This window comes from Choloepus didactylus, chromosome 2 (genome assembly GCF_015220235.1).
Source record: "Choloepus didactylus isolate mChoDid1 chromosome 2, mChoDid1.pri, whole genome shotgun sequence".
NCBI lineage: Eukaryota > Metazoa > Chordata > Mammalia > Pilosa > Megalonychidae > Choloepus > Choloepus didactylus.
Genome location: NC_051308.1, coordinates 192,393,525 through 192,408,816, shown reverse-complemented (window position 1 = coordinate 192,408,816; position 15,292 = coordinate 192,393,525). Strand labels below are relative to the sequence as shown.

The window sequence follows — 15,292 nt, the reverse complement described above, 5'->3', positions numbered from 1 at the left end:
CTTCTGTGTCTTCTCCTAGGGGCCCGCTCCTGTGTAAGAACACCATGCATGCAGGTGAGCTGTCCCCGACAATTCCTGCAGGTGCAGGGAGCAGAGTGGGGGTGGGTGGGGGAGGGGAGTTCACCCAGCAGTCAGATTGCTGGGCTGAGGCAGGTTCTGTGTATGATGCCCCAGGTTATCCATGTAGCCTGTCCTGCCCAGCACAGGCAAACTGTTATAGGGGATGGGCAGCTCTGCCTATGCTGCCTTGGGAATCTAGTGCCATGGCCACTTGCAGAGTAGTTCTAGCCAGTTAGGGAGCTTGTTCCAGCTTGAAGCACACCAATCTCCCAAGATTCAGGGATTCTTCTTGGTGAACTTAGGTCACCATATCACATGTGGGTGGCTGGAAATAGGGTTATCCATAAGGAAGTTCCTCCTTCCCTTTTCCACCTTAAGGTGGGAGAGGTTCCTTGTTTGACTATTTTCAGATTCCCTACTGTGTACCTGGCATTGTACTAGGGACTAGAGATGCCCCAGGGACCAGGATATGAACAGTTGTTGCCATCCAGGAGCTCATGCATCACTGGAATAAGGTATGAGGAGTATTTTGTTAGGAGAAGTAGAATTAGCAAAGGACAATGGGAGGAGGTTCCAGGCTACAAGTCATTTGAAAGGAGGGTGATCTGAGAGGAAGGAGGACATGGTCAAAGAACCCAAACAGAGGCTATGACTGGAATGGGGAGAGCAAGGGGGAGAGCAGTGTGTGATGCGGCTGGACAGGTAGACTGGGCGTGGGCATGGTGGACCCTGAAAGTAACAGCAAGGGGGCTTCTTCCTAAGGATAATGGGGAGCCATGCAAAGGTTTTAACAGCATGTGACCTGGCCACATTTGCTTTCTCTCTCTTTCAGGAGCGCTGCAGGGAGCTCAACTGTCAATGATTGGAGTAAAGGGGGCAGAGATATCGAGAGACCTCCAGGCTGGGCATGGCCCTGAGTCCAATGAGTAGTCTGGTCCTCCGTGAAGACTCAAAGATGACACCAAATCTCAACTCCACTGGGGCCCCCGTGCTAGGCTCTGGCCCCATACCTGGGCCCAACCCAAACATGGCCCTTGTTCCTGCCTTGAATCCACCCCAGGGTCCCAGCACAGCTCCTGTTCCAGACCTTAACCCAGCTCTGAGTCCTGTCTCAGAGGAGGCCCCTGGTCTGCTGTCTGATGACACCCTCAGACCTGGTGACAACAGGACCTTGGTGCCAGCCTCCCTCCAGATCACCAGCTCCCACTCCAGTGAGGCTCTGGGCCTGGATTCGAGTCACATCTCGAAGGCTGCCTCACTTGGGGCCCTCAGTCCAACCTCAGACCACGTGCTGAACCCTGGCTCTCCTGCAACCACTTGTCTGAGCTCGGGCAACCACTCTGGGTTAAATTCTGAGGAGGCCTTCATTTCCCTCTCCAGTAAGATTTTGGACTTGGCTCAGGGTAACTCCAATCCTTCCAGGCCTGAATCAAATCCATTTTTAAAGCCCCTTTCACGAGAGGCACTGGTTCTGGGTCACGGCATCTCCAGGCCGGGTTCAAAAGCTCTCCTTGTTCCAGCTTTAAGTTCTTCTCCAGATTCTGGCTCCAATCAGCTGCTCGGTGTGGGCTCAAGAAATGTCTCCAGGCTGGATGTGAATGTGGCTCCAGATTCTTTTGGGACAGTAATCCCAGACACGAACGAGACCATCCTTTTGGCTTCACGTAACAACTCTGGGTCTGTTTCGAAAGGAGCCTTTGGTACAACCTGGAACACCAGCTCTGTGGGGACCGTGAATGTGGCTTCAAACGGCCAACCCAGATCTGATTTGAATGTGACCCTCACTCAGGCCTCATTTGTGACCGTGATTCCCGGCTCCACCGATGTCATCAGCCAGCACTCCAGCAGCCACGTACCCCCCTCCACCCTCTCTCCAGCCTCATGCATGACCTTGATCCTGGGCTCCGATGAGACCCTGAGCCTGGGCTCCAGCCTCCTCTTCAGTGATACCTCCACCTTGACACTGAGCAGCCAGCAGGACTATTCTGAGGACAACAGCATCCGTACCATGACCCCACAGGAAAACCTGGGTGGCTGGAGCGAGATGGCTGGGGTTGAGGGGTCCAAGTCCCCACGGGGGTTCTCCACCTCCAACAGGAATGACAAGGACACCACGGCCTTCCAAAGCATCTCTGAGGGTGAGTATGGCTAAGGTGAATGCCCCAGAGAGGGTGCTGACCTGGAATAAGTCAATACTTTAGCCTTGGAGGGAGGGGAGAGGGCATACACAGTATACACACGTACAATACATTATTTCATTATGTGCAAGGGATCTAGTACTCCACCTCCACTAGCCATGAGACTTGAGACTAGCTCCTTAATATCTCTGAGCTTCAATTTCCTTAACTATAATATTTCCACATATGAATACTTTTTATTCTGTCCAAATTATGTCTATTAGCTAACTATACCTTCCACTCAAAATTTCTTTCTTGATAGATTTCAGACTTGGGCTTCTCAGGCTAAAGTTTCTCCAGTGAAGGCAGGCTCTCTTCTCCACTATTGAACCTTTGAAGCCCCCTCTAAGCAAGGCCTCGGGCTCCTGTTTGGAGCTGTGCCTCACTCCTGCTATGCAGGAGCTCTGTAAAATAATCCCCTGTCAGATTTTGATGCTGTGAATACCTTCTCCTAATCTATTTTTGTTTAGTCATGCACTAATACTATATTGTAATTTTAAAAAAATTATCATAGCTTTGAAATATGTCACATCTGATAGAGTAAGAATCTTTCTTTAAAATTCTTTCTCAACAATGACTTAGCTGTTAGTAGACTTTCTTTCTTTTGTTTTATTTATTTTGAAATAAATTCACAGTTATAAGAACAGTTGCAAAAACAATGCTAACCCCATACACAGAATTCCATCATACCCTGACCCCCTCCCCCGATACCCCAATCCACCAACTTTAACATGCTGTCACATCGCTGTTTCTTTCCTCCCCTCCCTCCCTCCCTCCCTCCCTATCTATCATCCATCATCTATTGCTGTCTTCTGAACATATGAGAGCTACCTGCACACATCCTTGAACAATCACTATAATTCACATATACACTCCCCATGAACAAGAACATTCTTTTATGCAATCCCATTAAGCGCAGCTAAGAAGTACAAGAGATTCAACAATGACACAAAGCTTACATTCTATATTTCCTTTTCCTTATGTCTCAACTGTGTCCCTTTGAGCCTCCTGTCCTCCATCCTCTGATCCCATCCAGGTTCATCCTTGGCATTCAATTGTCATCTATTTAGACTTTTTTTTTTTTTTTTCAGTTGTGGAAACATATAGACAGCCTAAATCTTCGCATTCCACCCCCTCCCTAGAATTCCATTAGTGGGATTAATCACATTTAGAATGTTGTAATTCTCTTTCCCACCATCCATTACTAGAAATTTCCCTTCACCTCAGATAGCAACCCTGCACTCATTTCTTAACTCCCCATTGCCCCTTCCCCCATTTCTCTTAACCCATACTCTACTTTTCATGTCTATGGTCATATTCTCTGATAATTTCTTTGTGTTTACTGTGGGGCTTAAAATTAACCTCTTATATCCATAACAATCTTGTTTTTCTTTGATACCACCTTCACTTCAATGGGACACATAAACTATGTTCCTATACTCCTCCCTTTCCCCACCTTTATATAGTTGTCTAAAATTACATATTTTACATTGGGTTCAAAACCACTGATTTGTCATTAGAGTCTGTGTATTTTATATCATGTAGGAAGTAAATAGTGGAGTTACAATTAAAAAATTATTGACTTATATTTGTATTCCATTGTGGTTAGAGAATGTGCTTTGAGTATATTCAATTTTTTTTTTTTTTTTTAATTTATTGAGGCTTGTTGTATGTCCCAGCTTATGGTCCCTTCAGGAGAAAGATCCATGATCACTAGAGAAAAATGAGTGTCCTGGTGATTTGGGATGTAAGGTTCTATATATGTCTGCTAAAATTCTCTATAACTCTTTCTCCTTTCTTTGTTTCTCTATCAATAGGGGTCCCTTTAGTATCTGAAGTAGGACAGGTCTTTTATTGGCAAACTCTCTCAGCATTTGTTTGTCTGTGAAAAATTTAAGCTCTCCCTCAAATTTGAAGGAGAGTTTTGCTGGATAAAGTATTCTTGGTTGGAAATTTTTTCTCTCAGAATTTTAAATATGTCATGCCACTGCCTTCTCACCACCATGGTGGCCGCTGAGTAGTCGCAACTTAGTCTTATGTTGTTTCCTTTGTATGTGGTGAATTGCTTTTCTCTTGCTGCTTTCAGAACTTGCTCCTTCTCTTCAGTATTTGAGAGTCTAATCAGAATGTCTCGGAGTGGGTTTATTTGGATTTATTCTATTTGGAGTTCGCTGGGCATTTATGCTTTGTGTATTTATATTATGTAGAAGGTTGGGGAAGTTTTCCCCAACAATTTCTTTGAATACTCTATCTAGACCTTTACCCTTCTCTTCCCCTTCTGGGACACCAATAAGTCTTAAGTTTGGACATTTTATTTTATTTATCGTATCCCTGAGATCCATTTTGATTTTTTCGATTTTTTTCTCCATTCTTTCTTTTGTTCTTTCATTTTCTGTTCTGTGGACTTCTAGGACACTGAGATGTTGTTCAGCTTCCTCTAATCTTGTATTGTGAATATCCAGAGTCTTTTTAATTTGGCCAACAGTTTCTTTTATTTCCATAGGATCTTCTATTATTTTATTTACTCTTGCAATGTCTTCTTTATGCTCTTCTAGGGTCTTCTTTATGTCACTTATATCCTGGGCCATGGTCTTCTTGATGTCCTTTAAATCCTTTGCCATGTTTTCATTCCTCAATTATAGTTCTTTGATTAATTGTGCGAGGTACTGTGTCTCTTCCGATATCTTGATTTGTGTGTTTGGAGTTGGATTCTCCATATCGTCTGGTTTTATCATATGCATTAAGATTTTCTGTTGTTTTTGGCCTCTTGGCATTTGCTTTGCTTGATAGGGTTCTTTCAAGTTGTAAAAAAAAGATACCAATCTAATTTTTCAGAACTACAAGTTGGTGGCATACACTTTCTCTAACTAACCAGCAGATGGCGTCTGTGAATCACCTATACCCGTCAAGTCAGTTGTCCTCCACCTTGTCCCCACGGTGTGTGGGGAAATGATTCTTGTGGGGTTCAGTTGGTGAACTCAGTTTGGGTGTGTTGCTGGAGCCGACTGCCCTGAATATGGGGTGTGTGTTCTGGTGGCCAGCGAGGAAGGGCAGCTTTAATATTCAAACCCCCCAGGTTCCTGAAGATTCAAGGCTGCTGCAAGAGTCTAAGCCTTCATTTCAGTTCAGCCCCAGACCCTCTCTCTCGCTGACCCACAAACCACCGGACTTGGCATAGCATCCCTGGGTTTTCCAAGTGGGCCCCCTTTCTCAGCTGTGATCTTCCAGGACCTCTGCTGAGGTAATGCTGTGCTATGTCACCAGTGCAGACCGTCCCTCAAGGGAAGCCCCAGGCCGCCAGGCTGTGCAGGGGCGCTCTCAGTCTGATGCAAAGATGGCCGAACAGGGGATCTCAAACCCCCCTCCTCGCACAGTTCCTCCTTCCCAGCTCTGGGACAGCCAGAGGGGCTCTGGGCTGCGGGCATGGCCCCGGGCAGGAGTTTATCTAGCTCTCTGGGGAGCCAGCTGCAAGCTGCAGGGTTTCTTTCTGCCTCTGGCTCGCCCCTCCACTCCCCTGGCCCTGAGGGTATCTGCAGCAGGCTATCCTCCAGGCCAGACACCGAGAGGCCGGCTCAGCCCTCTCGTGCTGTGTTTTACTGTGTGGTTCCCACTGTCACAACTGCAGCCGCTCCTGGGTTTTTCCCTTTTTTTTTTTTTTAAAGAACCAGTCAGTCTCCAAACGCCAACCCCTGGCTTCCCCACACCGCCGCGCGGCTGCGGGTCTTCCAGCCAGCTTACTCGCTCGTTTCAGAATGCAGACTCCTGGTTTCACCAAGTATATGGCCCCTGTGGTACTAGCAGACCTCGTCCAGCTGGCGCATCGCTGATACCGGTATTCTGGGTCACTTTCTGGTTTTTATCTAGTATTTTTCACAGAGGTGTTTTTTGTCCTGTCTCACCTAGCCACCACCTTAGGTTCTTCCTGTTAGTAGACTTTCATTCTCCCATATACATTTCAGAATAAGTTTGTCTAGCTCTTCAAAAAATCTTGCTGGCATTTTTATTGGAATGTTAATACTTTATCTATCCATTCAGGTTTTCCTTTATAAAGGAAAAAAAATTATCTGTAAAGATCTAGTGCCTATTCATTGGTAGGTTAATTTCTAGATACTTTATACTTCTTATTGCTATCATGAATCATGTCGTGTTTTCTAATACAATTCCTATTTAGTATCATGGTGGAGAGGGACTTCATTTCTGTAAGTTGATCTTTTCTAAAAACAGCTTTATTGAGATATAATTCATATAACTATACAATTCATCCATTTAAACAGTACAATTCAATGACTTTTAGTATATTGTCAGAGTTGTGCAACTATCACCACAGTTAATTTTAAGATGGTTTTGTTCACACAACACACATTATGTCCTAAGTAAACAATCAATGGTTCCCTGTATAGTCACATATTTATATATTCACCACCATCACCACTATCTGTATAAGGACATCTCCATTTCTTCCACAAAGGAGGAGGAAGAGTCAAAGAAGTTAGAGAGACAGGAGAAAAACAAAAAAGGAAAGAGAGAGAAACAAAACAAAACATAACATGACAGCTAGGAAGAAACAAAAGGAAAGATAGCATTAAAGTAAAATAGAATAGAGTCAGACAACATCACCAATGCCAAGAGTCCCATACCCTTCCCCTATGCCCCACCCCCATATGCATTTAGCTTTGGTATATTGCCTATGTTATAGTAAAGGAAGCATAATACAATGTTTCTGTTAACTATAGTCTCTAGTTTGCATTGATTGTATTTTCCCCCCAATCCTACTCCAGTTTTAACACCTTGCAATGTTGACATTCATTTTTTCTACCTCATGTAAAAACATATTTGTACCTTTTATCACAATTGTTGAGCACCCTAGGTTACACTGAGTTATACAGTCCCAGTCTTTATCTCTCCTCTTTCCTTCTGGTGTCCCACATGCTCCTAACCTTCCTCTTTCAACCATACTCACAGTCATCTTTGTTCACTGTACTTAACATTGCTGTGCTACTATCTCCCAAAATTGTTTTCCAAACCTCTCACTCCTGTCTTTTCTTTTCTGTCTTTAGTGTTCCCTTTAGTGTTTCCTATAGAGGAGGTTTTCCTTTATAAAGGGAAAAAAAATTCTATTCTTTTTGGGGTATACTGCACTTCTTGGATTCATAATTTTATGTCTTTCATAAGAGATGGGAAATTTTCATTGATTATTTCCTCTATAATTGCTTCTGCTCCTTTTCTCTTCTCTTCTCCTTCTGGGACACCCATGACATGTACATTCCTGCATTTAGTTTTGCCCTTAAGTTCTCAGAGGCATTTCTCATATTTTTCCATTCTTTTTTGTATTTGTTCTTTGGTGTGTAGGCTTTCAGGTGCCTTGTTCTCCAGTTTCTGAGTGTTGTCTTCTGCTTCTTGAGATCTGCTGTTGTATGTGTCCATTATGTCCTTCATCTCATGTGTTGTGCCTTTCATTTCCACAGATTCTGTCAGTTGTTTTTTCGAACTTTTGATTTCTACCTTATGTATGCCCAGTGTTTTCATTATACACTTCATCTCTTTTGCCATATCTTCCCTAAACTTTCTGAATTGATCCAGCACTAGTTGTTTAAATTCCTGTATCTCAGTTGAAGTGTAAGTTTGTTCCTTTGAGTGGGCCATAACTTCGCCCGTCCTAGAGTAGGTTGTAGTTTTCTGTTGTCTAGGTATCTGGCCTCCTTAGTTATCCCAATCAGGTTTTCCTAGACCAGAATGGGCTCAGATCTTGGAAGGAGGCAATAGTTTCAGGTCTCTCTGAGGGGGTGTCTTAGAAGATTGGTACACCCTGTGAGGCCTCAATCACTGTGCTTTTCCGCCCAGCAGGTGGCACCTGTCAGCCTGTCACTCCCTACTTCACCACAGTTAACTTTAGAACACATTCATCGCTCCACAAAGAAACCCTGCACCCTTTAGCCATCACCACCTCTCATCTATTCCTTCTATCTTTTCACCCCTAGGCAGACACTAATCTACTTTCTGTCTCTATAGATTTGTCTATTCTGGATAGTTCATATAGATTAAATCATATGGTATGTGGAGCTTTGTGACTAGGTTTTTAAACTTAGCATAATGTTTTCAAGGTTCATCCATATAGCAGTATGTATAAATAGCACATTATTTTTTATTGCCAAATTGTTCCATTGTATGGACATATCACACTTTGTTTATCTACTCATCATTTGCTGGACATTTTGGTTGTTTCCAGCTTTTGGCTGTTTTGAATAATGCTGCTATGAACATTCATGTACAAGTTTTTATGTGGACATACGCTTTCATTTCTCTTGGGCACATATCTTGGAGTAAACTGCTGAGACACATGGTGTTCTAGTCCTAAAGCAAAATTCTCCTCTGAGAATTTTGCAATCGAGTACCTTCACTGGAGGATGGCCAATGGTGTCTGGAAAACCTCTGATAGCTGGGAAGGCACATGGCTGGCATCTGCTCCAAAGTTCTGGTTTCAAAATGGCTTTCTCCCAGGATGTTTCTCTCCAGGCTGCAGTTCCTAGAAAATGTCACTCTTAGTTGCACTTGGGGTATTTGTCCTCTCTCAGCTTCTCCAGAGCGAAAGTCTGCTTTCAATGGCTGTCTCTCATCTGCAGCTTCTGTGCTTTCCTCAAGTGTTCCTCTTGGCTATAGCTCCTCTTCAAAACATCACTCACACAGCTGTACTGAGTTCCCTCTGCCCATCAGCTCATTTATATTGTTCCACTGATCAAGGCTCACCCCAAATGTGTGGGGCCATGTCTCCATGGAAATATCCAATCAGAGTCATCACCCACAGCTGGGTGGGGCACATTTCCAAAGAAACACTCAAGGAAATCTAATCAAAACTGTTAACATCTGCCCACACAAGATTACAGCAAAGATAATGGCGTTTGGGGGACACAATACATTCAAACTGGCACACATGGTAACTCTATTCAACCATTTGAGGAACTGCCAGACTGTTTACATTCCCACCAGCAATTTGTGAGGGATCTGATTTCTCCATATCCTTGCCAAAAGTTGTTATTGCCCATTTTTGATTATAGCCATCCTACTGTCTAAAACGGTATCTCATCATGGTTTTGATTTGCATTTCCCTGAAAGCTAATGATGTTCAACATCTTTTCATGTGCTTACTGCTCATTTGTATATCTTCTTTGGAGAATGCCAATTCAAATCCTTTGCCCATTTTGTTACTTGTCTTATTGAGTTGTAAGTGTTCTTTATATATTCTAGAAACAGATGATTTGCAAAATTTTTCTCCTGTTCTGTAGGTTGTCTTTTTACTTCCTTGATGGTGTCCTTTGAAGCATAAGAATTTTAAAAGTTTGATAATGTCCAATTTATCTATTTTTCCATTTGATGATTGTGTTTTTGGTGTCACATCTAAGAAACCATTGCATAATCCATGGTCATGAATATTTATGTCTGTTTTCTTCTAAAAGTTTTACATTTTGGCTCTTGCGTTTGGGTCTTTATCCATTTTGAGTCAGGTACTGTATATGGTGTGGGGTAGGGCCCGACTTCGTTTTTTTGCATGTGGATGTCTGGTTGCCCAAGCACTGTTTGTTGAAAAGACTGTTCTTTTCCCATTGAATTGTCTTGGCACCCATGTGAAATAGCAATTGACTATAAATGTGAGGGTTTATTTCTGAGCTCTCAACTCTATTATGTTAATTAATATGTCTGTCTTTATGCCAGTACTACACTGTCTTGATTACTATAACTTCGTAGTAAGTTTTGAAATTGGGAAGTGTGAGTTCTTCAATCTTGTTCTCCTTTTTCAAGACTGTTTTGGCTATTCTGGGTCCTTTGAATTTCCAAATTTTAAGATCACCTGTCAATTTCTACAAAGAAGTCAGCTGGGATTATTAATTAATCTGGTATCCAATAATGTTATCCAACTCTCTTATTATATTAGCTTTTCTGTTGGTTTTGTTTCTTTCTATATAGATGATGATGTCATCTTCAAATAATTCAGGCTTTGTCATTTTTCCATTCTTATATCTCTTATTACTTTTTCTTGTCTTATTGCCTGGGCCAGAACCTCTAGTTCTATGTTGAATGTAACAATGATAGTGGGTGTCTACTATCATCAAAACTGTGTAAAATTTCTCCATTGACTATGCTGAGAGTTTTGGTTTGTGGCCTTTAATCAGGTAAATTAAATTTCCTTTTCTTGCTAGTTTTCTGAGGGTTTTAAAAATATGAGAAAGCATTGAACTTTATTAAATACCTTTTTAGCATCTGAGATAATCATATATTTTTTCTTTTATCCCATTAATGTGGTGAATTACTTTTATAGATATTCTAATGTTAAACTCTTATATTACTGAGATAAATCCTATTTGATCATAATATAGCAATTTTTTCAATAGACCATTGGATTGGGTTAGCCATTATTTTATTTAGAATATTTGCATCTATGTTTATAAGTGAAATAAAACTGTAATTCTCCTATGCAGTTTGGAATCAAAGTTATATCAGCCCCATAAATGAGTTGGAAAGATTTCCCTTTTTCCATCTTCTGGAACAACTTATCTGAGAAAGGGAATATTCACTGTTGCAAGTACACTAGAACTCACCTATCTGTAAAAATATCTTGGCCTGAGAATTTTGGGGAGGGGGATGAGAGGAAGTTGAGGGAAGACATTTTTGATTGCCATTTTTAAAAACAGCTGTATTGAGTCTAATTAACCTACAGTGAACTACACATATTTAAAGTTGACAATATGTTTTTACACATGTATACTGCCATACCATCACCAAAATCAAGATAATAAACCTATCCATCATTGCCAAAATTTCCTTGTATCCCCTTGTAATCTCTCCCTCTTTCTCTTCCCTGCTTCCTACCACAGTTCCCAGGAAACCACTGATATGCTGAATTGCTAAAAATTAGTTTGTACTTTCTAGAATTTTATGTAAGTATAATCATGCAGCATATACTCTTTTTAAATTTATTAAAATTCTAAAATACTTTAATAATTAATATGATTGGAAGACAGGTATATATACTTTTTTGTCTGCTGCTTTTCACCCAACCAAATTATTTTGAGATTTATTCTTATTGGAGTATGAATCAATAGTTATTTTTTGTTATTGATTTCTTGTTTAATTCCACCATGGTCAGAGAATATATTCTAAATGATTTAAATTCATTGAAATATGTTAAGCCTTGTTTTATGGACCAGCAAATGTAAACTATTGTAAAGGTTTTATTGCATTTGCAAAAATTATGTATTGTTCAGTTGTTGGGTACAGTGTCCTATATATTTCAATTAGGTCAATTTTGTTGATTCAGTTTTTTGAAATTATTTATCCTTACTTATTTTTGTGGCTCTCATTATATTTCTTTCTTTTTTTTTTTTAGCTTTTATTTTTAACAGTTTTATTCACACATCATACAATCCATCCAAAGTATAAATCAGTGGCTCTCAGTAAAATCACAGAGTTGTGCATTCACTACCACAATCAATTTAAGAACATTTTCATTGCTCAAAAAAAAATTCCATACTCCTTAAACCCCCCTATTATTGATGCTTAGCTTTGGTATAGTACCTTTGGTACAACTGATGAAAGAATATTACAATGTTACTGTTAACTATAGTCCATAATTTATATTATTGTAGTTTTCCCATATACCACACCACGATTAACCCCTTGTAATAGTGGTATATATTTGTTCTAGTTCATGTAAGATCTTTCTTATATTTGTACAATAACCACAGCCATCATCCACAACAGTTTTCACTATGTTATATAGACCCATATTTTATCCTCTAGCTTTCCTTATAGTGATATACACTACCCTAGACTTTTCCTAGACTTTCCCTTTCGACCATACTCACACTCAGCACTGTTAACACTTACAATACTGTGCTACCATCACCTCTATCCATTTCCAAACATTTACAATAAACTTATTTAAAATTCTGTGCACCATAAGCATCATCTGCCCGTTTTCTACACTTTTCTATATCCTGGTAACCTATACTCTAGATTTTAACTCCCAGAATTTACTCATTGTAATTATTTCATATAATTGAAACCATACAAAATTTGTCCTTTTGTATCTAGTTATTTCATTCAACATAATGTCCTCAAGTTGCATCCATGTTGTTGTATACATCAGGACTTCATTACTTCTTTTTTTTTTAAATCTTTATCCACTCATCTCTTGAAGGACATTTGGGTTGTTTCCATCTGTTGGCAACTGTGAATAATGCTGCTATGACCATTGGCGTGCAGATATCTGTTTGTGTCACTGCTTTCCGATCTTCCGGGTATATACCGAGAAGTGCAATCACTGGATTGAACGGTAACTCTATATCTAGTTTTCTAAGGAACTGCCAGACTGACTTCCAGAGTGGCTGAACCATTATACAGTCCCACCAACAATGAATAAGAGTTCCAATTTCTCCACATCCCCTCCAGCATTTGTAGTTTCCTGTCTGTTTAATGGCAGCCATTCTAATCGGTGTGAGATGGTATCGCATTGTGGTCTTAATTTGCATCTCTCTAATAGCTAGTGAAGCTGAACATTTTTTCATATGTTTCTTGGCCATTTGTATTTCCTCTTCAGAGAACTGTCTTTTCATATCTTTTGCCCATTTTATCATTGGGCTGTCTGTACTATTGTCATTGAGTTGTAGGATTTCTTTATATATGCAAGATATCAGTCTTTTGTCAGATACATGGTTTCCAAAAATTTTTCCCATTGAATTGGCTGCCTCTTCACCTTTTTGAGAAATTCCTTTGAGGTGCAGAAACGTTTAAGCTTGAGGAGTTCCCATTTATCTATTTTTTCTTTTGTTGCTTGTGCTTTGGGTGTAAAGTCTAGGAAGTGGCCGCCTAATACAAGGTCTTGAAGATGTTTTCCTACATTATCTTCTAGGAGTTTTATGGTTCTTTCTTTTATATTGAGATCTTTCGTCCATTTTGAGTTAATTTTTGTGTAGGGTGTGAGGTAGGGGTCCTCTTTCATTCTTTTGGATATGGATATCCAACTCTCCCAGCCTCATTTGTTGAAAAGACTGTTATGTCCAAGTTCAGTGGTTTTGGGGGCCTTACTCAAACATCAGTCAACTATAGTTCTGGGGGTCTGTCTCCAAATTCTCAGTTCAATTCCATTGATCAATATGTCTATCTTTGTGCCAGTACCATGCTGTTTTGACAACTGTGGCTTTATAATAAGCTTCAAAGTAAGGGAGTGTAAGTCCTCCCACTTCGTTTTTCTTTTTTAGAGTGTCTTTAGCAATTCGAGGCATCTTCCCTTTCCAAATAAATTTGATAACTAGCTTTTCCAAGTCTGCAAAGTAGGTTGTTGGAATTTTGATTGGGATTGCATTGAATCTGTAGATGAGTTTGGGTAGAATTGACATCTTAATGACATTTGGCCTTCCTATCCATGAACATGGAATATTTTTGCATCTTTTAAGGTCCCCTTCTATTTCTTTTAGTAGAGTTACGTAGTTTTCTTTGTATAGGTCTTTTACATCTTTGGTTAAGTTTATTCCTAGGTACTTGATTTTTTTGGTTGCTATTGAAAATGGTATCTTTTTCTTGAGTGTCTCTTCAGTTTGTTCATTTCTAGCATATAGAAACATTACTGACTTATGTGCATTAATCTTGTATCCCGCTACTTTGCTAAATTTGTTTATTAGCTCTAGTAGCTGTATCGTTGATTTCTCAGGGTTTTCTAGATATAAGATCATATCATCTGCAAACAATGACAGTTTTACTTCTTCTTTTCCAATTTGGATGCCTTTTATTTCTTTGTCTTGCCATATTGCCCTGGCTAGCACTTCCAGCACAATGTTGAATAACAGTGGTGACAGCGGGCATCCTTGTCTTGTTCCTGATCTTAGAGGGAAGGCTTTCAGTCTCTCTCCATTGAGTACTATGCTGGCTGTGGGTTTTTCATATATGCTCTTTATCATGTTGAGGAAGTTTCCTTCAATTCCTACCTTTTGAAGTGTTTTTATCAAAAACGGATGTTGGATTTTGTCAAATGCTTTTTCAGCATCTATTGAGATGATTATTTGATTTTTCTCTTTTGAATTGTTAATGTGTTGTAATACATTGATTGATTTTCTTATGTTGAACCATCCTTGCATGCCTGGAATGAACCCCACTTGGTCATGGTGTATGATTTTTGTAATGTGTCTTTGGATTCGATTTGCAAGTATTTTGTTGAGGATTTTTGCATCTATATTCATTAGGGAGATTGGCCGGTAGTTTTCCTTTTTTGTAGCATCTTTGCCTGGTTTGGTATTAGATTGATGTTAGCTTCATAAAATGAGTTAGGTAGTGTTCCATTTTCTTCAATGTTTTGAAAGAGTTTGAGTAAGATTGGTGTCAGTTCTTTCTGGAAAGTTTGGTAGAATTCCCCTGTGAAGCCATCTGGCCCTGGGCATTTATTTGTGGGAAGATTTTTGATGACTGATTGGATCTCTTTGCTTGTGATGGGTTGGTTGAGGTCTTCTGTTTCTTCTCTGGTCAGTCTAGGTTGTTCATATGTTTCCAGGAAATTGTCCATTTCCTCTACATTATCCAGTTTGTTGCCATACAGTTGTTCATAGTATCCTCTTATAATTTTTTTAATTTCTTCAGGATCTGCAGTTATGTCACCTTTTTCATTCATTATTTTGTTTGTATGGGTCTTCTCTCTTTTTGATTTTGTCAGTGTAGCTAGGGGCTTGTCAATCTTGTTGATCTTCTCAAAGAACCAACTTTTGGTGATATTTATCCTCTCTATTGTTTTTTTTGTTCCCTATGTCATTTATTTCTGCTTTAATCCTTGTTATTTCTTTTCTTCTACTTGGTTTAGGATTGGTTTCCTGTTCATTTTCTAGCTTGTTCAGCTGATCCATTAGTTCTTTGATTTTGGCTCTTTCTTCCTTTTTAATATATGCGTTTAGTGCTATAAATTTCCCCCTTAGCACTGCTTTTGCTGCATCCCATAGGTTTTGGTATGTTGTGTTCTCATTTTCATTCGTCTCTATATATTTAGCAATTTCTCTTGCTTTTTCTTCTTTAACCCACTG

General features: G+C 40.0%; 1 protein-coding gene across 1 annotated transcript in view; it reads left to right on the top strand.

Moving 5' to 3' along the window:
• Window positions 1-967: 967 nt before the first annotated feature.
• The window catches only part of MROH7 (maestro heat like repeat family member 7), an 85,872-nt gene continuing 71,547 nt past the window's right edge, over window positions 968-15,292 (top strand). The window contains 1 exon segment of the mRNA XM_037816648.1: window positions 968-2,198. Coding sequence (XP_037672576.1) covers window positions 968-2,198 — 1,231 coding nt within the window.